At 41.2% G+C, this 23551-nt stretch overlaps 1 protein-coding gene across 14 annotated transcripts in view; it reads right to left on the bottom strand.

Moving 5' to 3' along the window:
* NRXN1 (neurexin 1) overlaps window positions 1-23551 on the bottom strand; it is a 1231735-nt gene that overhangs the window by 530814 nt on the left and 677370 nt on the right. For all 14 annotated transcript variants that reach the window (XM_075266983.1, XM_075266984.1, XM_075266994.1 and 11 more), the window contains one exon: window positions 9613-9786. In XM_075266983.1, the coding sequence (XP_075123084.1) occupies window positions 9613-9786 (174 nt within the window). The remainder of the gene's footprint in view (window positions 1-9612; window positions 9787-23551) is intronic.

Here is a 23551-nt window from a genome sequence, read left to right as displayed (position 1 = left end):
AATCCCATGGTGCTCTGTACATTATATTAATCCGATGGTGCTCTGTACATTATTATATTAATCCCATGGTGCTCTGTACATTATTATATTAATCCCATGGTGCTCTGTACATTATTACATTAATGCCATGGTGCTCTGTACATTATTATATTAATCCCATGGTGCTCTGTACATTATTCCCATGGTGCTCTGTACATTATTACATTAATCCCATGGTGCTCTGTACATTATTACATTAATCCCATGGTGCTCTGTACATTATTACATTAATCCCATGGTGCTCTGTACATTATTACATTAATCCCATGGTGCTCTGTACATTATTACATTAATCCCATGATGCTCTGTACATTATTACATTAATCCCATGGTGCTCTGTACATTATTATATTAATCCCATGGTGCTCTGTACATTATTATATTAATCCCATGGTGCTCTGTACATTATTATATTAATCCCATGATGCTCTGTACATTATTATATTAATCCCATGGTGCTCTGTACATTATTACATTAATCCCATGGTGCTCTGTACATTATTACATTAATCCCATTGTGCTCTGTACATTATTATATTAATCCCATGGTGCTCTGTACATTATTACATTAATCCCATGGTGCTCTGTACATTATTACATTAATCCCATGGTGCTCTGTACATTATTATATTAATCCCATGGTGCTCTGTACATTATTATATTAATCCCATGGTGCTCTGTACATTATTATATTAATCCCATGATGCTCTGTACATTATTATATTAATCCCATGGTGCTCTGTACATTATTATATTAATCCCATGGTGCTCTGTACATTATTACATTAATCCCATGGTGCTCTGTACATTATTATATTAATCCCATGGTGCTCTGTACATTATTATATTAATCCCATGGTGCTCTATACATTATTATATTAATTTCAAGGTGCTGAACATTGTTAAAGTTTTTCCATAGTGCTGTACATTATTAGATTGATTCCACGGTGCTGTACATTTGAGGGTTGACATACAATATACAAAATACACAAAACAAGTACAATACTAACAGTGACCCACTGGTACAGAGGGGTAGAGGGCCCTGCCCACAAGGGCTTACTGTCTATGAGGGAAGAGGGATAGAGACAGTAGGTGAGGGTAGAAGCTGTAGTTGATGCTCCCCATGTGACCACTGATGCCCAATCACAGGCCTCAGTATTTCTCTGGGACTGCTGACATGAAACGGGAGGCCACAAGAGGCTGAAGGCTACAAGGGCCCATTGAGGGAAGATGAGCATGACTGTTTATGTATCAAAAACCCATTTGTCTAAAAATTATTAGGAAATTTTTAGTCACTAAAGGGGGGAAATAATTTTTTTACAATCCTAATTTCATGTAAAACCTGTCCTGCTTTACACAGGCAAAGCATTGGCCCAAATTGTAAGTAGACAATGCAAATTTATACAGTCTGAGAATGCACCAGATTTATCACAGTGCCTGATACTGATCTTTCTAGTCTAAGTTTATACTACCTTTTACTTGGAGCCAGAATTTTACAACATAATGATGGTGCATTTCAGCCACGCCCCATTTTTGAGAATCCACACCCACGTCTAGCAAATTGAAACATTTTAGCACAAACATTGTCCCAAAGATGCCCCAAAGAAGAGTCATGTTTACGACGGTGTCTAATCTTAACCACAATAGTAAATCTGGGTCATCGATCTAAATGGGCACTATCAGGGTTAGAAACCCACTTTATGCATATAATAGAGAGTTGCCAAGAGTCTGATATTTGGCATATTGTGTTATCAGTGATTTCTATGACTTTATTTCTATACTACTACTGAGGCAGGAGCAGCAGGACCCAAAGAGTTACTAATAAATTCAAGGCTGCTCCATCTGTAATTCTTTTTATTGACCCCTGGTTCACTGCCCTCACGAATCATGCGGACAGGGAAGTAGAATGTGAACTACTTTCTAGAGATGAGCGAGTACTGTTCGGATCAGCCGATCCGAACAGCACGCACGCATTGAAATGAATGGACGTAGCCGGCACGCTGGGGGTTAAGCGGCCGGCTGGCGTCAAAGTGGAAGTACCAGGTGCTTCCATTCATTTCAATGCGTGCGTGCTGTTCGGATAGGCTGATCCAAACAGTACTCGCTCATCTCTACTACTTTCCTGTCTGCATGTTGCCTGCGGAGATCTGGCGGCAAGCACACGGACCCCATTATAGTCTATGGGGATCCGTGTGCTTTCACTGTACACCGCTTGCAAATGCGTTCGGTAGTCCGCTCAGGGACTCCCCATCCGGACTCCCCCAAATGCAGATGTGAAGGTCGCTTTATGTATACAGTAAGTACTTGTCATTACATTTTCTATTCTATTACCGCTAGTCATGTTACTTTACACTTCTCTGTATGGCAACATTTTCTGCCGTGAGATGAAACAACTCGAAACCAAACTCTTTACAATAGATACAACTGATGTTAATTAGATTGTCAGTATTTCCCTGGGACTTGCAAGAAAGCCGGGTCGTAAGACTCCTGTTAGTTCAACCGACTGAAATTCAAAGATCCTTATAGGAAGATTTTATTTAAAAAAAAAATCCCAATTAAATGATAGGGATAGCTCAATGGAATTCAATGTGGAGGAATAAAAAAACAAACAGGAAAAATGAAGGCCATGATAAAGATCAGTATCATGAGGAAAGTCAAGGAAAACGCCGGAGAGAGAGAAGAAGTTTGATGGAATTCAATCAAAATACGGAGCGGTTCCCTATTTGATCCACAGAAAACTCATTATTGAACTTAGTAAATGGAGTCTGCAGTTTGAAGAAAATTGACAAGCGGGGTCCTAATCTAGCACAGAATCCAATTAATGTGGCGCTGGACCGGCCGGGAGTATTTCTACCTGGTACTAATCTCCAGATAGAAAAGTTGGACAAATAGCGCAACCAAAGCATGTGGCTCGTCTATGGTTAAAGAAGAAAAAAAAAAAAATCAATGGTAAATCCTACGAAGGGCCGACTCTTCAATTTCTTTCTGTTATTTAATTATATTGATTGGCAATATTGCCCATTGAACTGTGAAACTCGGAAGCAGCCCACACGCCGACCAAGGGAAGAATATATAATGTATTAAATGTCAGAGGAGAATAAATCTTGGCGCTGCCCCTTGGTCTCATTGGCTTTTTTATATCGATGATGTGAATTTTGATTACGATGAAGTAAATATATAAGAGTCATGGGAAATCCTCGCTGAAGGAACAACTGTGTATATTATGTGATAGGATTCAGGCAGGGAGAGAGAAAACTTAAAGGGGTCGCTTGGATTGGGGAATAAATAGAGGATGTCGTAGTTAAAGGGGTGGTCCTGGTTCTTTTAAAAAAATTGCAACTAAAAATAACTTGATACATTGTCCAGGCTATAGGCACGCAACTATGTATGAGTGAACCATTTCGTAATGAGTTAGGGGTGTTATGAAATTTTCATAATTTCAGCCAAACTCCAAATTATTGGGGTTTACCGACTTTGAATCATTATTCATTGCTGATGATCAATCACTGATCTCTTCAAACCAAAGAATATTAAGATAAGAAGACCAAGGGGAGTATGGAAAAAAACAAAACAAAACACATACTCACCTGTCTGGGGCTCACCACAGAATTCAGCCTCATCTCCCAGTTGACCCAATGTCTTCTGGCCTCCTCTGTGACATCAGTGGTACTAAGTCACTGCAGGAGCCGGTGATTGGGCCTCAGTGGTGACATGGGGGCATCAATGTCAAGAAACAATGTGTCTAAGCATCGCAATGTTCACTCCCCTTATGTGACTGCAGACCCCAGAGAGGGGAGGAAAGAGGAATATACATTTTTACTTCTGCACCTTCCCTGGGCCTCCAATGATTATGGTCTTGGGTCTGTTGTCTAATAATAGCACTTCCAATTTGCAACTAACAAATTTGGTCTGAAGCGACGCTTGCAGATAAACCATGCAAATATTCACTAGACAAATTTGAAGGTCACCCATCACTACATAAGACCAAGCTAATTCTCAATCATGTATTTTAGGGATCTGTGTAGGATTCTTTCTTCACAGTCCCATTAACCTCAATAGGGTTCAAAACAATAAAAAAAAAAAAATAGAGCATTTACTATATGCCATGACTAGTACACCACACTATGGTGTGTAGATAGGCACTAAGAAAGGTGCCCTGATATCACATAGTCAGCCTCACCGCAAATCTTGGCACAACTTCCACATAGGCATCAACAGATTAAGATTCCTGCCCTTTGTTGACATAACCCACCTCACTATTCCCCCCATGGTGGGGCTATTAAAAGATTATCTTATTTCAGTAAATACGTCAATTCCCATTGGTTGTGACAAAGGGGGCCGGTTTAGCAAATGAAATAAACAAACCAGCCAGCCCCATGCAAGCATGCTACCGACACAAAGAGGGGATGAGGAAGCTAGCTCTTGGTTTAAGGTCTATGTAGAAGTCTAGGCGCCCAAGACTGGAACTGACATCTCGAAATAAGGATAACGCTTATAAGGAATGTCTGTCGGTAAGTTGTATCTGATGTGACTCAAAGAAAATCCACCGAGTGTCTGATTCTGAAGGATCTGTCCGACACTAAGAGAATATCCAAAATGACAAATCTATAGACAACTTAGCAAAGTGGAATATAAGTAAAATATACAGTGTAACAGATAAACTATATACAGTAATGTCCAAAGGTTTCAGACAGGTGTGAAGAATTGGTGCAAAGGAAGAAATCTTTCAAAAATAGAAAATATTAATAGTAACAAAATGTGAAGTGATTAAACAAAAGAGAAATGTGAATTCCATCAATATTTGGTGTGACCTTTGCCATTTGCCTTCCATCAATTCTTCTCAGTACACTTGCAGACAATCTTTGATGTAACTAAGCCCAGATCTTCTGTAGATGTTTCTTACTCCAATCCTTCAACCTCTTCATGGTCATCCAAGACAGACTGGATGATGTTGAGATCAAGACTCGGTCATCACTTTCTCCACCAAATATTGATGGAATTTACATTCCTTAAATATTTCTTCACTTCTTTTTGTTTAAAGACAAATATATACTATTAATGCCATTTCTGAAAGCATTCTTACTAGAGATGAGAGAGTAGGATTCAATAGAATACTACGGTATTCAAAATAATCGTATTCCTTCGAATACTACTCCTATTCGCAGAAAAGATTTGATTCCGAACCAATATTGATTGGCCGAATGCTATACAGTGTATAGAATTCAGCAAATCAACACTGTTTCTGCAGCAGGCTCTTCTTTGCTAGTCGGGAGAGCTGGCATCTTGCAGCTTTTTCTCATAGGAATGCATTGACCAGCATTGATTGGCCGAATGCTATACAATGTGCAGCATTCGGCCAATCAACGCTGGTTCTGCCGGAGGCTCGTCTGTGAGGAGGCGGAGTCTAAGATTGGACCACAATGGAGACTGCTCTGGTCCTCTAAAGCCTACAGGGGATTAAGAGATTTTATTTTTGATTTCTAAGACAGGGGCTCGGCTTGTTTAAGGAGTAAATAATGGATTGTCTTGACCCTGCGCCATCGTAGTGATCACATTGTTATTTCCATAGACATGTAGGCGACTCAATGAGTCCTCAAAACTGCAAGGCAAATCTAAGAATAAACACATCTACACTGGCCACCTCTACACTGGCCACCTCTACACTGGCCACCTCTACACTGGCCACCTCTACACTGGCCACCTCTACACTGGCCACCTCTACACTGGCCACCTCTACACTGGCCACCTCTACACTGGCCACCTCTACACTGGCCACCTCTACACTGGCCACATCTACACTGGCCACATCTACACTGGCCACATCTACACTGGCCACATCTACACTGGCCACATCTACACTGGCCACATCTACACTGGCCACATCTACACTGGCCACATCTACACTGGCCACATCTACACTGGCCACATCTACACTGGCCACATCTACACTGGCCACATCTACACTGGCCACATCTACACTGGCCACATCTACACTGGCCACATCTACACTGGCCACATCTACACTGGCCACATCTACACTGGCCCTCACCATCACTGTACATATTTTTTTTCCTTGGGGCGCATAAAAATCCCACAAATCCCCTATTTCTGTACAAACAGGTGATGCAAATTTAATTTTAGTTGCCATGGAAATACCACATCTCTGAATGAACCTGAAATCTTTCATATGTTTCATCTTTCCAGCTGAGAAACGTTGTAAGGAATCTTATTTCTATAATAAGGTTCATCTCCAAAAAAAATGAAATATGAAGGTTTTATTATAAGTTGCGGTAAATGAACAAATTAGGACAATTTTTTCTTTTTTTTTTTTTTTCATTTTTGCTGTGACGTTCCAAAGGTTTTCTGTAGAATATAAATCCCTGGGCTCAGAAGAAATTACAACTAGTTTAGCTTATTATTGGGTCGTACAATGGACGTTACCAAAGTCTTGTATCATATAACTCAGTATTATATGATAATAAAAATGTATTAAAACTGACCACAAGCTGCACCGATTCTGAAATGTGGTGAAAAATAACCAAATATTAAATATAATCAATATTTAATATTAAATATAATAATGTGTGAATTTCAATATTTGTGTGTGTGAATATATATAATTTTTTACATTTGTTATTTTTTTAAAAATATTTAAAAATTTATATTTGTTTTTAAAACCTGGTGATATGCCAAGAGAAGACGGACTAAATTGTGCACAAAAGATGGCATGGTATAAAATAAAAACAATGTTTCGGACACATGGGAAATAAATTTATTTTTCAAAAGAAGAAAAAGAATTCCCATCAAATAAAATGGTAACATGAAAACAACGATGAGTGATAATCACATGCATAAATGATAATGTTGAAAATTAACAATAAAAAACAAACCAACAACAATATAAAGAATAATACCGTAGTCTAAAACAGCAAAAATAAAAAGAAAGGCAGAAAAATCGCTTACAGTGACCTGTTAATATTGGCACAATAGGTGAACATTAGAGATGAGCGAACACTAAAATGTTCGAGGTTCGAAATTCGATTCGAACAGCCGCTCACTGTTCGAGTGTTCGAATGGGTTTCGAACCCCATTATAGTCTATGGGGAACATAAACTCGTTAAGGGGGAAACCCAAATTCGTGTCTGGAGGGTCACCAAGTCCACTATGACACCCCAGGAAATGATACCAACACCCTGGAATGACACTGGGACAGCAGGGGAAGCATGTCTGGGGGCATAAAAGTCACTTTATTTCATGGAAATCCCTGTCAGTTTGCGATTTTCGCAAGCTAACTTTTCCCCATAGAAATGCATTGGCCAGTGCTGATTGGCCAGAGTACAGAACTCGACCAATCAGCGCTGGCTCTGCTGGAGGAGGCGGAGTCTAAGATAGCTCCACACCAGTCTCCATTCAGGTCCGACCTTAGACTCCGCCTCCTCCGGCAGAGCCAGCGCTGATTGGCCGAAGGCTGGCCAATGCATTCCTATGCGAATGCAGACTTAGCAGTGCTGAGTCAGTTTTGCTCAACTACACATCTGATGCACACTCGGCACTGCTACATCAGATGTAGCAATCTGATGTAGCAGAGCCGAGGGTGCACTAGAACCCCTGTGCAAACTCAGTTCACGCTAATAGAATGCATTGGCCAGCGCTGATTGGCCAATGCATTCTATTAGCCCGATGAAGTAGAGCTGAATGTGTGTGCTAAGCACACACATTCAGCACTGCTTCATCAAGCCAATACAATGCATTAGCCAGTGCTGATTGGCCAGAGTACGGAATTCGGCCAATCAGCGCTGGCCAATGCATTCTATTAGCCCGATGAAGTAGAGCTGAATGTGTGTGCTAAGCACACACATTCAGCACTGCTTCATCAAGCCAATACAATGCATTAGCCAGTGCTGATTGGCCAGAGTACGGAATTCGGCCAATCAGCGCTGGCTCTGCTGGAGGAGGCGGAGTCTAAGGTCGGACCTGAATGGAGACTGGTGTGGAGCGATCTTAGACTCCGCCTCCTCCAGCAGAGCCAGCGCTGATTGGCCGAATTCCGTACTCTGGCCAATCAGCACTGGCTAATGCATTGTATTAGCTTGATGAAGCAGTGCTGAATGTGTGTGCTTAGCACACACATTCAGCTCTACTTCATCGGGCTAATAGAATGCATTGGCCAATCAGCGCTGGCCAATGCATTCTATTAGCATGAACTGAGTTTGCACAGGGGTTCTAGTGCACCCTCGGCTCTGCTACATCAGATTGCTACATCTGATGTAGCAGTGCCGAGTGTGCATCAGATGTGTAGTTGAGCAAAACTGACTCAGCACTGCTAAGTCTCTGCATTCGCATAGGAATGCATTGGCCAGCCTTCGGCCAATCAGCGCTGGCTCTGCCGGAGGAGGCGGAGTCTAAGGTCGGACCTGAATGGAGACTGGTGTGGAGCGATCTTAGACTCCGCCTCCTCCAGCAGAGCCAGCGCTGATTGGTCGAGTTCCGTACTCTGGCCAATCAGCGCTGGCCAATGCATTCTATTAGCCCGATGAAGTAGAGCTGAATGTGTGTGCTTAGCACACACATTCAGCTCTACTTCATCAGGCTAATAGAATACATTGGCCAATCAGCGCTGGCCAATGCATTCTATTAGCTTGATGAAGCAGAGTGTGCACAAGGGTTCAAGCGCACCCTCGGCTCTGATGTAGCAGAGCTGAGGGTGCACAAGGGTTCAAGTGCACCCTCGGCTCTCCTACATCAGAGCCGAGGGTGCGCTTGAACCCTTGTGCAGCCTCGGCTCTGCTACATCAGAGCCGAGGGTGCGCTTGAACCCTTGTGCACACTCTGCTTCATCAAGCTAATAGAATGCATTGGCCAGCACTGATTGGCCAGAGTACGGAATTCGGCCAATCAGCGCTGGCCAATGCATCCCTATGGGAAAAAGTTTATCTCACAAAAATCACAATTACACACCCGATAGAGCCCCAAAAAGTTATTTTTAATAACATTCCCCCCTAAATAAAGGTTATCCCTAGCTATCCCTGCCTGTACAGCTATCCCTGTCTCATAGTCACAAAGTTCACATTCTCATATGACCCGGATTTGAAATCCACTATTCGTCTAAAATGGAGGTCACCTGATTTCGGCAGCCAATGACTTTTTCCAATTTTTTTCAATGCCCCCAGTGTCGTAGTTCCTGTCCCACCTCCCCTGCGCTGTTATTGGTGCAAAAAAGGCGCCAGGGAAGGTGGGAGGGGAATCGAATTTTGGCGCACTTTACCACGTGGTGTTCGATTCGATTCGAACATGGCGAACACCCTGATATCCGATCGAACATGTGTTCGATAGAACACTGTTCGCTCATCTCTAGTGAACATTCATATTTTAAAGAACTTAGGATAATGGAATAATGATAATGGATCAAAAAATTGTAACAAAAACAACATTTTATGAGAATTGTTCTGTATCAAAGAATATTCCACTGTAACACATAGAAAGTAGATATTGCGATAAGACAAAGCGGCTGTCTAACGTTGACAGACGTGTTACCTTCTATAAAGTCCGTGTGATTATAATAATGATATGTACCTTCGCATCCTCTTTCTATTTGCCCATTACACAAAAGAGCATCTGAGATCAAGTCTGGAAGACGTCCATTCAGATCAACAGAAGCAAGGCAGCCCTGGAATCCTTCCTTGGCATGGACGAGTTTTGGCAAGGTTTTGTACATTTCTTTGGCAACACCTCCTATGAATAGGTCACCTTGCGGAAAAAAAAATACAACAAAACATTGTAAGGCTATAAAAATGATCAATTATAACACATTCTTAAAATATAGGAACACGCAACGTAGCCCAAACCTACAATATTACATCAATATCTACGGTATTTTTAAAAAAAAACAAGGTATCTTAAAATGTTCTTTTATATGTTACTTATGTCTTACATATATATATATATATATATATATATATATATATATATATAATAAACAGAAGTATCATTTTACTGTTACCTGTATGTAACATTGTGTTAAACATAAAACAGAAAGAGGAAACAGCCAAAAAGTAACCAAATATGTAGCCATAAGATAAAGGTCGTAACAAGATCAATGGACCCAGGAAGACATTGGATTCCAGAGGTGATAAATGTTTTCCCTCCAGCTGGTGAAGGCGAATCTGCTTCTCATGAGTTTCTGGGGGTCACGTCTTGAACACACGTAATCAAAAAAGGGGTCAGACGAATTCTGTAAGTTGCCAAATGTCAAGGTTAAAAAATAATTTTGTGGGCTCTGGGGAGGCAGTTTAGTAACCCGACGGTGTATTTCTAGGCTTTCTTCTATCCAGTTGTAGACTTACTGAAGTTAATATTGTTTGTAAACCAAAGATGAAGGTTAAGTCACGCAGTGAGTAGAAACAAAAAAAAAGAAGCAACCCCATGGAGCCAAATAAAATAGCGGATAGACTCTGAAGGGGAAACTGCACGTACTGATCCTTTCTTATACAGTGAAGATGAACAAATCTACAGTATCTTCACATAGATTGCAGTTCACGTAACAAAATGGATACAAGATAGATACGTTTAATGCGTTCTCTAGGGGATGATTCACCACTTACTATCTTAGGGGTTCTTTTTTGGGTGAACCATAGGTCTCTGGGATGGTTCCAACCCTGGTTCACATGATCAGAGCCAGCATTCGGTCCCTGAGCTGATCCATTTTCTTACTCCTCTTTCCCATGTTCACTACTAGTTACTTGTCCTATGGGCGCCGGCTGTATTAATATAATGATGCATTTAGCTGGGCCCCATAGTATAGCAGAAGAGAGGTAACTAGCAGTGAACATGGGAGAGGAAGGAGAAGGCGAAGCAACTCAAGGAACATTGTTTCCGATTATGTTACCCAGGCTTGGAACGAGCTTAGTGACTTTGAAACAGAACCATGGAGAAAGTAAGTTGTGACACACACCATGGAGAAACCCTTTACTACAGGACACCATAGAGAAACACTTTAATACAGGAAATACCATTAAGAGCAAACATGGCAGTGCCATCTATCTAGAGAAAAGACATCCTTGTATTAGAAGTCTTGGTGGTTGCATCTAGGCACAGAAGAAACTGGTGGCTGGACATGCAATTGTACATGGTGGTTACAGTGCGCAACAGAATAAGCACAGCGTTCCACTATAATAACCCCTTTATGTGTTTTTTTGGCTGTTTCTTATTGTTCTGTAGTCATGGTTCCCTTCATTTACTCTGTCAGATGAATAGCCCTTATATCAGCCAAAAAAACTTGGCACACCTAGTATTATGTTATACTATATAAAGGGTATCAATGCACACATAAAAATACATTTCAAAGGAACATTCTAGGGTAAACTGATACAATGTGTAATGTGGGGCTGAAGAACATTGCAATCATATATATAAAAAAAATTGGGGGGGTTTAAACCCTCTGTAAGGGCTCGTTCACACGGTGTAACGTCCCGCGAGATTTGGCACGTGTACGCAGCATGACCCTTTGCGTGCCGTACATGCTCCCATTGAGTTCAATGGGAGCGGGGATCGTATGCGCCGCGCTAGTTTGCGGCCGTGAATAAATGCACGGCCGCAAACTAGCACGGCGCATACGATCCCCGCTCCCATTGAACTCAATGGGAGCATGTACGGCACGCAAAGGGTCATGCTGCGTACACGTGCCAAATCTCACGGGACGTTACACCGTGTGAATGCACCCTAAGAGTTATTATGACCAGACAATATATAGGAGATTATGTCTTTGTTTGCTCAGAGACAGATGAAAATAAAGATTGATACTATAATAACAGTAGGAATAATAGCAATAGGGATAATGATGATATTGAGATTAATTATTATTATTATTATTATACTGTGGTGGTGTTTACAATGCAATTAAATTCTAAATATATATATATATATATATATATATATATATATATATATATATATATATATATAATATATAATACTACAAAATCTTGGGAATTAATTTTTTAAAGCGGAGAGAAAAAAGTAAGCGAAGCGGCTGTAAAGAGACATATCGCCAAGGCATCAGCTGAGACAGCAGGTTTAAAATCACCAAAACTTTATTATATGCTTCAGCAGTCAGAGCTTGAATAAACAGTGCATGCCTATTTAGTGAGGCTCATAGATGACCTTCATCCACTGAGCATGATACGGAGGCCGGTTATCCATACACTTGGAAAATCATCTCAAGGTCTATGATAATAAACAATGTAGCTTTATTATTTGTGTACAGCAGCACGAAACACAGCTGGAAAGCAGAATTATTAGATACACAAGGCATTCAGCTCTACAAACACAACCAGACAAAGTAGAGGCTGAAAAGAATCTGGGTGACCTTTCCAGAGACTGGAGCCCAAAAAGGTAGGAAAAAAAAAAAAAAAAAAATTATATATATATATATATATATATATATATATATATATATATATATATATATATATATATATATATATATATATATATATTTTTTTTTTTTTTTTTTTCAGCAAAAACATCTAGTCCATAAAAATACATTAATTATGACAATGAATGAGACTTTGTAGTTATTTGCTTATGGACTTGTTTAGAGTACAGACCTTTATATTGGGTTGAGCCAATCTTGAGATTTCAGGATCGATTTTAAAATCCAATTTCCAATCATTTCCCAATCGTGAAATTTGCTCAAGCGCCAATCAGATTCTGATATTTTTTGATCGCTCAACCCTAGTCATTGCTTCTCTATGGGAACAGTCACTTTTAGGGTTGAGCCAATCTTGAGATTTCAAAATCCGATTTCCGATCATTTTCCAGCCAATCCCGATTGTGAAATTTGCTCGATCGCCGATTGGGATCCGATCTTTTAAAAACACAATCGCTCAACCCTACCTGTATACTGTAGGGTGAACTGTCATCCTATTGCTAAATACTATATGGGTCACAATTACAAAAACATGTCTTTTTTAGTGTGATTTTTTTTTTTTTTTACTATCAGTGTGTTATTAAGTGGATTCTGGTATGAAAAACTTTCTAAAATCCAGGTCAAAAACATTTTGCCTCCATTTGAAAAAAAGAAGAGTCCTCTGTCCTCTAGCAATGGGGGAGAGCTCCTGCTACAACCAGTCGCCTTCCCGCCAGATCTGATCTTTGGTTGGTAAGAATAAGGCTGATCTTTAGGGATACAACAATTGCAGGTCACAGTAAGAGTCAGGAGTCAAAGAATTTTTTTTTCTTCCAAAAACGAACCTTAGGTATACGGCTTTAATATTTTTTTCTGTCTTTGCCTCTTCATTTCTCCTCGGTCTTACTGATCTATACCCTATAGGAATCTTCTTCCTCGCTATAAATTTTCTTTCTTGGCATTGGAATTTCTTTTCTGAAACTTAGTGAAGTTATTTTCCTTGACTTTGCCACAGACTTGACAGACTTAAGATGGCAAAGCTCCAATTTCCCCAAGCATTTCACAGTTTTGCTGCGTAGTTGGAAAGTTACGTGTCGTTCCGCTCAGAAAGCGATTGTTCCATAAGGAAGTGTTAAGCTACTTTTGTAACTCTCGTGCCCTTATTGATTTAGCATTAGTTTAATGACATATTATTAACCGAGGTCTAGAACTTTTTGTATCGTCATTAACCTGGAAATGGAAGGTTTGGAGCCGCATCTCAGGTGGCACGGCTTATGGTCGCAACGTAACAATGACTCAAGGTAGAATGCTCTTTGCTGTGTTCTCCTTACATCCATTTATACTATATTCTCCATTACTAGTGGCAGCCAAATCCTGTACGTTCGCTGGTTTCATCCAAATAGGAAATACCTTGTTAATTCCCACGCGTGACATTTTCCAGACTTTTAACTCAATCATACCATAAATTCAGATTTTAGGGCCACAGGTTCAAGACATTATTGATTTTTCTTTAAAAATCAATATGTTATTGCTATTGAAGGTTCACACTGTAAAGCATTTCAGGGTCAGCGTGTTCAGAAGGCTCCAGTGGTGCACATAACCCGCTATAATAGTCGGCATAACCGGGATCTATATTCTGCTGGGAAAACATTGCTTTCTTATCGTTATTATAGGAGTTCAGCTATTTTTCTATCCAGACCCGCTCTACCTTAAGAGCCTCATCATGGTACATCAACTCGTATTAGTAGATTCAGTCCTATTCTACTCTATATTCAAATATTCCATAGAATCAGATTGTTCGCCTGTATTTCTGTCCCTGATGAACGTATAGTGTTCTTTCATACATTGCTTTTGAGCAATTTTTACATTTTGTTCTGTCTACGACGTAGAATATTATCAAAAGTCAATTGAAACAGTATACAACAATGCCTGAAAAATAAAAATAATTTTGTCCAGGTTTTTTTTTTTTTTTTAAATATCGATGGCCTATCCTATCCTATGAAGGTTTAACTTTGGGTGTCCTCACTAGGGTTGAGTGATTGGGAAAGATAAGATCCCGATCAGCAATCGAGCAAATTTCACAATCGTGATCAGGATGGGGATTGGCTGGAAAATGATTGAACATCAGATTTTAAAAACGATCCTGAAATCTCAAGATTGGCTCAACCCTACTCCATAAGCATAAATTAACTAGGGTTGAACGATCGGATCCCGATTGGTGATCGAGCAAATTTCATGATCGCGATTGGCTGGAAAATGATCAAAAATCGGATTTTAAAAACGATCCTGAAATCTCAAGATCGGCTCAACCCCGGTCCTCACCCATCAGCTGTTTAATAAGGGCCATGGTGCTTGGACAATTGCTGCAGTATCTTCATTCTTCACATTGGTTCAAGCTTCCCTTCCATACTGCTGACTAGAACTCGGTGCCAAGAGCCAAACCCCCACCAATCCTCTGTAATATTGGTGGTAATTCTTATAAAAGGCCATCCATCTTAAAAGCTAGGGTCACCCCTTTAAAGTAGCCATACACCAAATTTGGTGGGATTGGCCATCTATCTAATATTTATAGGGGGCCTCAACTTTGCCCCATTGGCAGATGTCAAGTACAAGGAAGAGGGTAAGCTGGATTTTAACATACGCAATCCTTTCGATCCCATAGGAGAAAAGCCACCTGTTTGGAAGCGAGCAATGCCCTTCTGCCTCTTGAGAACACACATACTCTTACATGAGCCTATAATACATTTATATGGAACAGTAGAAATAAATACGGTAACTGCTGGCTGGATAGCCTACAATGCAATCCCCACATAACATTTCACACCTATGGCAAAGGGCTCAGCCAATCACAGATCTAAGATATAAGATGTAAAGCTCAAGGGTCGTAGAGTTTTTTTTTTGGCATTTCTTTACCTGGGGCAATGATGACTTAGCTCTCTGCCCTAACCTTGGATCTAAATGGCCATACAAAGCTTCTAGTTTCCCCACTCAATGGCCATCTCCCCTTAGCTACATCAATGGCAACTCTCTATCTACAAATCATTTGCAATAATGCCTCTAACATAGATGTTCCCCCATTTTGGAATAATTGTTTTGTCTAAATCCAACAGCCTAGACCAGGGGTAGGGACCGTGCGGCTCTCCAGCCATTGCAAAACTATAACCCCCAGCATGCATACTTGCTCTGCTGTTCTTGGAACTGCCATGGAAGTGAATGGAGCATGATGGGAGTTGTAGTTTCACAGCAGCTGGAGAGCCGAAGGTTCCCTGGCCTAGACCAACACACTACCACTTAAAGGGGTTTTCCATGGGGTCTGTGAGCACTCACTTTCTCCAGGGTTTTTAGGCACCATATATAAGGGGTTCCAGGCTGGTCACATGATCAGCTCCAGGACCCAGCGTCCCTTCTTTCTTCTCCTATGTTCACAGGCAGTGATGTGGTTCCATAATAGTAAAACCAGACTCCATAGCAGAGGTAACCAGGAGGTGTAACTGCTCCGAAACACCTACTTATGGCGCAGGTTTATGTTTTACAAAAAAATTACAATCAACTTCAGGAAACTCTGAGAAAAACTCATCTTGTGGGTTACATCTAGTTCACTCGATACAACACCATTATTTTCTGGACTGGGAAAAGGAACTTTAATACAAACAATCCATGAAACACAAGAATGAAATATTCCTACGGCAGGTTGTGGCCCGTTTAAATCTTATTGTGTTTAACAAAAAGCCCAATATTTTATTTTTCTATTTTTTTAATCTCATTACACAATGATTAGACTTCTTTGGTCCTTTGCGATGTTATTGTGCAGCATTATTAATAATGCATGCCTACTTATAAGATCTTAATGGCATTAAGGTCTATACTTAGATTTCATCCAAACTGGATATTGGACATGTTTGTTTTTACAAAGCTCTTAGTTGTCTATGTATAGGAACAAGTTATTTTAGATGTAAGAGACGGATGATACACAAAGGTGGAAATACTGTACAAAGTGTCTATTATGGGGCACCTTTTCAGGGCTTCATACTGTCCTTGTGGTTTTATATTACTGTTACCTTGTCCATTTCTTTGATATACAATAGCTCGTATCGAGAAGTATGTCTGATAAAACACTCAAGGGGCTTATGGTTGGCTAAGACTCTGGCGTGAAGAGGACCTGTCAGCTCTCGTCTTATGTCTCCTTTAGTAAATGCTATAAAATAACAATTCTGGAGCGTCTTCTCTTATAACTCTGTTACAATGTTCCTATGTTATTCTCACAAGAAATGTGCAACGCAGCGTAGGAAAAGATTGCTCAATTATTGTTACCAGCGCTCCATGTGCAAATAGCGTTTCCACCAGACAGTCATCATGGAGTGTAATGTATCAGACTGCTCAGGGACAAGCCCCAAACTGGTGACACCCACTTGTCAATGTTTTATTGTGTGTTTCTAAGAGGAATAAGAGAGAAGATACAATATATTGCAAATATGCTGAAGATTTGTTGTACTAGTGTGTATTATGTATTCTTTTGTATATTGCATTCTTTTGTATTGTGTTTGTCTTTTATTTTATGTTGTATTATTGTGTATTATGTTCTATTCTTTTCTATGTTGTATTGTGTATTATGTTGTATTGTTTTGAATGATTTTGTATTATTGTGTACTGTGTTGTTTTATATTATGTTATAGTGTATTACTATTTTGTATATTGTATTCTTTTGTATTGTGTTCTATTTTTTTTATTTTATGCTGCATTATTGTATATTATGTAGTATTCTTTTGTATGATGTTGTATTATGTTGTAGTGTTTCGTATTGTTGTATTATTGTGTATTATGTATTTCTTTGCATATTGTATTCTTTTATTTTATGTTCTATTCTTTTCTATGATGTATTATTGTGGGTAATGTTGTATTGTTTTATATTATTGTATATTATGTCGCATTCTTTTCTATGATGTATTGTGTATTATGTTGTATTCTTTTGTATAATGTTGTCTTTACTAATCTGTCACGGCACGAGAGGTGATGTGTCCTCTTTGACATGTCACATAATGTATTTTGTAGTAGATACACAAGTTTCGTTACGAGTTCACATAATATAAGGGACTGTTGGCAGAAATGGTTCCATTTAGTAAATCTGCAGACACTAGTATAGGCATGTACTAGGAGACCCTACATAGTGGTCATCAGGGTGTTATACAATAGAGATCAGCGAACACTGTTCAGATCAGCCGATCCATACAGCACGCACCCATAGAAATGAATGGAAACACCTGTGACGCTGGCCGGACGCCGGCAAAGTCAGCGTTACAGGTGCTTCCATTCATTTCTATGGGTGCGTGCTGTATGGATCGGCTGATCTGAACAGTGTTCGCTGATCTCTATTATACAGTAGTATACAGAATATACAGTAGTAGCAGCCTTATGCCCTATAAAACATCATAACAACCCATTTGGCTGTGATTGTTACCTAGTAGATTGATTGAGATCTGGAACATATTGATCCTGTCACTAGTTAACTACATGGAAACTATAAATGTCCACCGAGGACCATCTAGGACGTGAATATTGATTAAGAGGGAGATACTGAAGCAAAAGCACTGCAAAATACATATATATCAAGTGGGTATATATAAGATGTACAGACGTGACCTTCCTCACCTTTCCTCTTGGCTGGGCATGTCCAGAAGAGTGTGTAATGAAATGAGCCATTCAAAGAGGATATGGTAACCAAAGTGATATACTATCTGTACTATTGTGTCTATATAGTGAATTAGTTTCATGAGAAATTAGAGTCCTTAACCAAATTAGAGCTAAGAAAATGATGGCTACATCTGTATGTTGGTTTCAATAGGAATGAACAGTATTTGGTGATATCCTTTATAGCATAGATATGGCCCTAGGTGGCAATAGACTGGATCCATCTCATTGAGATTCATTGGGGGGGGGAGGGGGGGTTATAGACCAGCTCCGTGCAGGGAGAAGGAGGAAATAAGCTGTGACATCATCCATTGGATGAAATGATTGGACAGTGGCGTTATCTATAGAGGATATCCAGGATAAGGAAACAGATTTTTCAAATAGGGCTCCAGCTCAACGTCATGTCCATTGGTCACATGACCATGATGCAGCTTAAAACTGAGTCGCGACATGACCATGTGACCAAGACGCGAAAAGAGGAAGTGACATCATTCTGCAGTCATGTTTGTAAACCCGGACAATCCCTTTAATCATCCGTTACTCTTGCATTGCTAACAATGCTCCAAAAAAAGGCTCCACTAATAAATTTTTACTATCCGGATCCCTATAGTGGAATAAACCATGATCCGTATCCACCTACACAAACCCTACAAGCATGCACGCAACATACATGTCAACACTATTCTACATGCCCTATAAATGTCACCGACCGGGATGTAAAATGCGAGCAGAAATACATTTATATTCAAAGGACAAAATACTTAGTAAAACCGTATAAGCAATGTTAAACGCCCAAAATGGGACACCTGCTGGCTGTAAGAATAGTCTTGATTTTCTGTGACACAGTTTCATGTTCTCCCAGGACCGCTCTTTAAATAACATGGCACTAGTTACCAGAAACAGAACTACAAAAGGCTCCATTCAATGGGAAAAATGTCCTGTCCCTCATCTAGACAGGACTAACAAAGGTCTATTCATTGCTAGCATAAAGTATCACCTTGTGTGAGTATGTCCTGCTGGAGGCGCATACATTGGTAATCTGTTGTTATTAGCAGTCAGTACCTGCACCGGGAGAATGAGCAAATGCAAAAATTAAATGCATCTCATAAGATGTAAAGGATTGAACATTCTGTGCTGGCAGAACAACTCGAGCTTAAATTAGAAAGTATGCCGTCCAGGTAGAGGGAAAAGAACTGTAGACCGTCTATATTATAATGATCCCCTGGTGCACATCACCAGCCAGCCTAGCAAAGGCAAGTAACAAACTACTGTACTTGCCTTGTTTTATTCTAAGCTAATAAGCTGGTAAAAAAAAATACGCAAGGCTGGTTTTAAGCATACTTGATAACTCTCCCGGAACGTATGGAAGATTCTTGGGAATCGTCGAGGCGTGTTGGACTTTTGTAAGAAATGTTAAGTCTCCTGAGATCAATAGAAGCCATCTAAGGGTGGCACCGGGATGTGGCTTCATTAGCTTCAGCCTTGGGTGCCACTGGCATAGCTATAGTGATCATAGTTGCGACATGGCCCAGAAGCCAGGGGTCCGATAGGTCACCCTCAACACACGAGGGCTTGACAAACTTCTCTGATCTCCTATCTGATTTCCTTTCATAGCGTTCTGCACATAAATACAAGACCCCGGCTCTCTGGTGACCTGGAGTGAGAAGATTTATGATACAAAGTCAGGAAGGAGAACAATGACTGATTTGTGGCAAAAAGTAGCCGTTAGTAAGCAGTAGGGTTGAGCGATCGGAATTGGGAAAGATCAGATCTATGAGAACAGGGATCTACCCTATTCTCATTAGCACAAGGAAGTACAAGAAGCAATGGGATGAAACTAAAGGGAAAGAGATACAGATTAGACATTAGGAAAAACTTTCTGACAGTGAGGGGAGTGAGAGAGTGGAATAGGCTGCCACGGGAGGTGGTGGGCGCTCCATCAATGGAAATCTTCAAGCGGAATTTGGATAAACATATAGCTGGGATGATTTAGGAAAACCTGCACTCGCAGGGGGTTGGACCCGATGGCCCTTGAGGTCCCTTCCAACTCTACCATAAGAATAAGAATAAGATCCCGATCGGCAATCAAGTAAATTTCATGATCGTGATCGGCTAGAAAATGATCGAAAATCGGATTTGAAAAATGATCCTAAAATTTCAAGATCGGCTCAACCCTAAAAGTAACTTTTCCCATAGAGAAGCATTGACTAGGGTTAAGCAATTGGGATCGGGAAAGATCAGATCCCGATTGGCGATCAAGCATATTTCACGATCGGATGGAAAAGGATCAAAAAATGGATTTTACAAATGATCCTGAAATCTCAAGAACGGCTCAACCTTAGTCAGCAGCACATAGTCAAGGAGGGATTTTATGGAAGACCGTGCCACAAAAAAAGGGGAATGATTACTCTGTGGGGGGGCACAAATATGGGATGGGAATGTTGGGAAGCTTGTAAGCCATGGACATGTACAAGTGTTCATGTTGGTCTGAGCCCAGAGAAAGAAGGAAAGTGAACTACAAATGTTGATAAAGTTTATAGGTGGGATGAGGCTCATGGTTGTGAGAAGTTGTACAGGGGGTCTAAGTTGGGCTTTAACACTAGAACCAGAGAATCTAGATAAGCCCCGGCTGGTGCCCAAATCGACATTCAGGGCAGAGCAGCATAAACAGCGTGAATCCCAAAGATGGGGGAACTTTCTTTAGAAAAGGGAGCATAGCCATACTAATAAAAAATAATCCCCCGATCCCTTGCCTCTGAGACTTAATGTTACATTTTGGTGAGTTTGGTTCTAAGTGCTCCCATCTACAGAGATTGGAGTGGCCCACCATAAAGGCTCAGAAGCTCCAACAGTGAACCCAATTTGGAGGCTAATTGAGTCTATTCTCTTTTGTTGAGGGCTTCAATTTCTCAAGAATTGATAAAGACATGCCAAGAAAACCCTCTACAGGAAATCCTCAGCACAACCCCTTGGTGGGCATATATACACACACCTATATGGACACATTTGGCACAAACAACTATTGCAATTTTTTTTCCACTTGGTCATTTCATGCCACTTATCGGGGACTATATTGAGTAAAGAGGACACAACTATCCTATTGGCCCAGCAAGCAAAATCAATATGAGAAGGGCTTCCTATAGATTTCGTTTTCAGGTTGCATTGTAGTAGTAAGTGCACTTAGCACAAGCCTCAGCTTTAAGTGATAATGCTTAAATGTGAATTTATACAAAGTCTTAAAGAATGTGGTTTATGAAGCCAGGACTCTTAATGGTCGAGGTGCGTGAAGTATCACGGTAAGTGGCTTATGGAATTGAAGTGCTATCTACAGTATGTATACAATGTAACGTATTAACAAAAGATGCGGCACCTAAAACGAGATAGCAACCATTATTGATAATTGCTAGAGATGAGCGAACACTAAAATGTTCGAGGTTCGAAATTCGATTCGAACAGCCGCTCAATGTTCGTGTGTTCGAACGGGTTTCGAACCCCATTATAGTCTATGGGGAACAGATACTCGTTAAGGGGGAAACCCAAATCCGTGTCTGGAGGGTCACCAAGTCCACTATGACACCCCAGGAAATGATGCCAACACCTCTGGAATCACACTGGGACAGCAGGGGAAGCATGTCTGGGGGCATCTAACACACCAAAGACCCTCTATTACCCCAACATCACAGCCTAACAACTACACACTTTACACACTCAATACCACCTCTCTGACAGTAGGAAAACACCTTGAAACATGTGTATTTGGCACTTGCAGTGAGGAGAGCTTGTCACCAGCAGTGAATTTGGCCCTTGTAGTAAGTTGAGGTTGGCACCAACATTTGTTTTGAAAATCAGGGTGGATTGAGCCTCTAACCAGCAGAGTTTGGGCAAATTCATGGTGGAGGGAGCCTCTAAAAACCCCAGTTTGGACCAATTCATGGTGGAGGGAGCCTCTAAAAACCCCAGTTTGGACCAATTCATGGTGGAGGGAGCCTCTAACCAGCCCAGTTTGGGCAAATTCATGGTGGAGGGAGCCTCTAACCAGCCCAGTTTGGACCAATTAATGGTGGAGGGAGCCTCTAACCAGCCCAGTTTGGACCAATTAATGGTGGAGGGAGCCTCTAACCACCCCAGTTTGGACCAATTCATGGTGGAGGGAGCCTCTAACCAGCCCAGTTTGGACCAATTCATGGTGGAGGGAGCCTCTAAAAAACCCAGTTTGGGCAAATTCATGGTGGAGGGAGCCTCTAACCAGCCCAGTTTGGACCAATTAATGGTAGAGGGAGCCTCTAACCAGCCCAGTTTGGACCAATTAATGGTGGAGGGAGCCTCTAACCACCCCAGTTTGGACCAATTCATGGTGGAGGGAGCCTCTAACCAGCCCAGTTTGGACCAATTCATGGTGGAGGGAGCCTCTAACCAGCCCAGTTTGGGCAAATTCATGGTGGAGGGAGCCTCTAACCAGCCCAGTTTGGACCAATTAATGGTGGAGGGAGCCTCTAACCAGCCCAGTTTGGACCAATTAATGGTGGAGGGAGCCTCTAACCACCCCAGTTTGGACCAATTCATGGTGGAGGGAGCCTCTAAACAGCCCAGTTTGGGCAAATTCATGGTGGAGGGAGCCTCTAACCACCCCAGTTTGGACCAATTCATGGTGGAGGGAGCCTCTAAACAGCCAAGTTTGGACCAATTCATGGTGAAGGGAGCCTCTAAAAACCCGTTTGGACCAATTCATGGTGGAGGGAGCCTCTAACCAGCCCAGTTTGGGCAAATTCATGGTGGAGGGAGCCTCTAAACAGCCCAGTTTGGGCAAATTCATGGTGGAGGGAGCCTCTAACCAGCCAGTTTGGACCAATTCATGGTGGAGGGAGCCTCTAACCAGCCCAGTTTGGGCAAATTCATGGTGGAGGGAGCCTCTAAACAGCCCAGTTTGGGCAAATTCATGGTGGAGGGAGCCTCTAACCAGCCCAGTTTGGACCAATTCATGGTGGAGGGAGCCTCTAACCAGCCCAGTTTGGGCAAATTCATGGTGGAGGGAGCCTCTAAACAGCCCAGTTTGGGCAAATTCATGGTGGAGGGAGCCTCTAACCAGCCCAGTTTGGACCAATTAATGGTGGAGGGAGCCTCTAAACAGCCAAGTTTTGGGAAATTCATGGTGGAGGGAGCCTCTAACCAGCCCAGTTTGGACCAATTCATGGTGGAGGGAGCCTCTAACCAGCCCAGTTTGGACCAATTCATGGTGGAGGGAGCCTCTAAACAGCCCAGTTTGGGCAAATTCATGGTGGAGGGAGCCTCTAAAAAACCCAGTTTGGACCAATTCATGGTGGAGGGAGCCTCTAATTAGCCCAGTTTGGACCAATTAATTGTGGAGGGAGCCTCTAACCAGCCCAGTTTGGACCAATTCATGGTGGAGGGAGCCTCTAACCA

This window comes from Leptodactylus fuscus, chromosome 3, assembly GCF_031893055.1.
Source record: "Leptodactylus fuscus isolate aLepFus1 chromosome 3, aLepFus1.hap2, whole genome shotgun sequence".
Taxonomy (NCBI): domain Eukaryota; kingdom Metazoa; phylum Chordata; class Amphibia; order Anura; family Leptodactylidae; genus Leptodactylus; species Leptodactylus fuscus.
The sequence above is the reverse complement of the archived record's forward strand: the minus strand, read 5'-3'. Positions and strand labels throughout refer to the sequence as shown.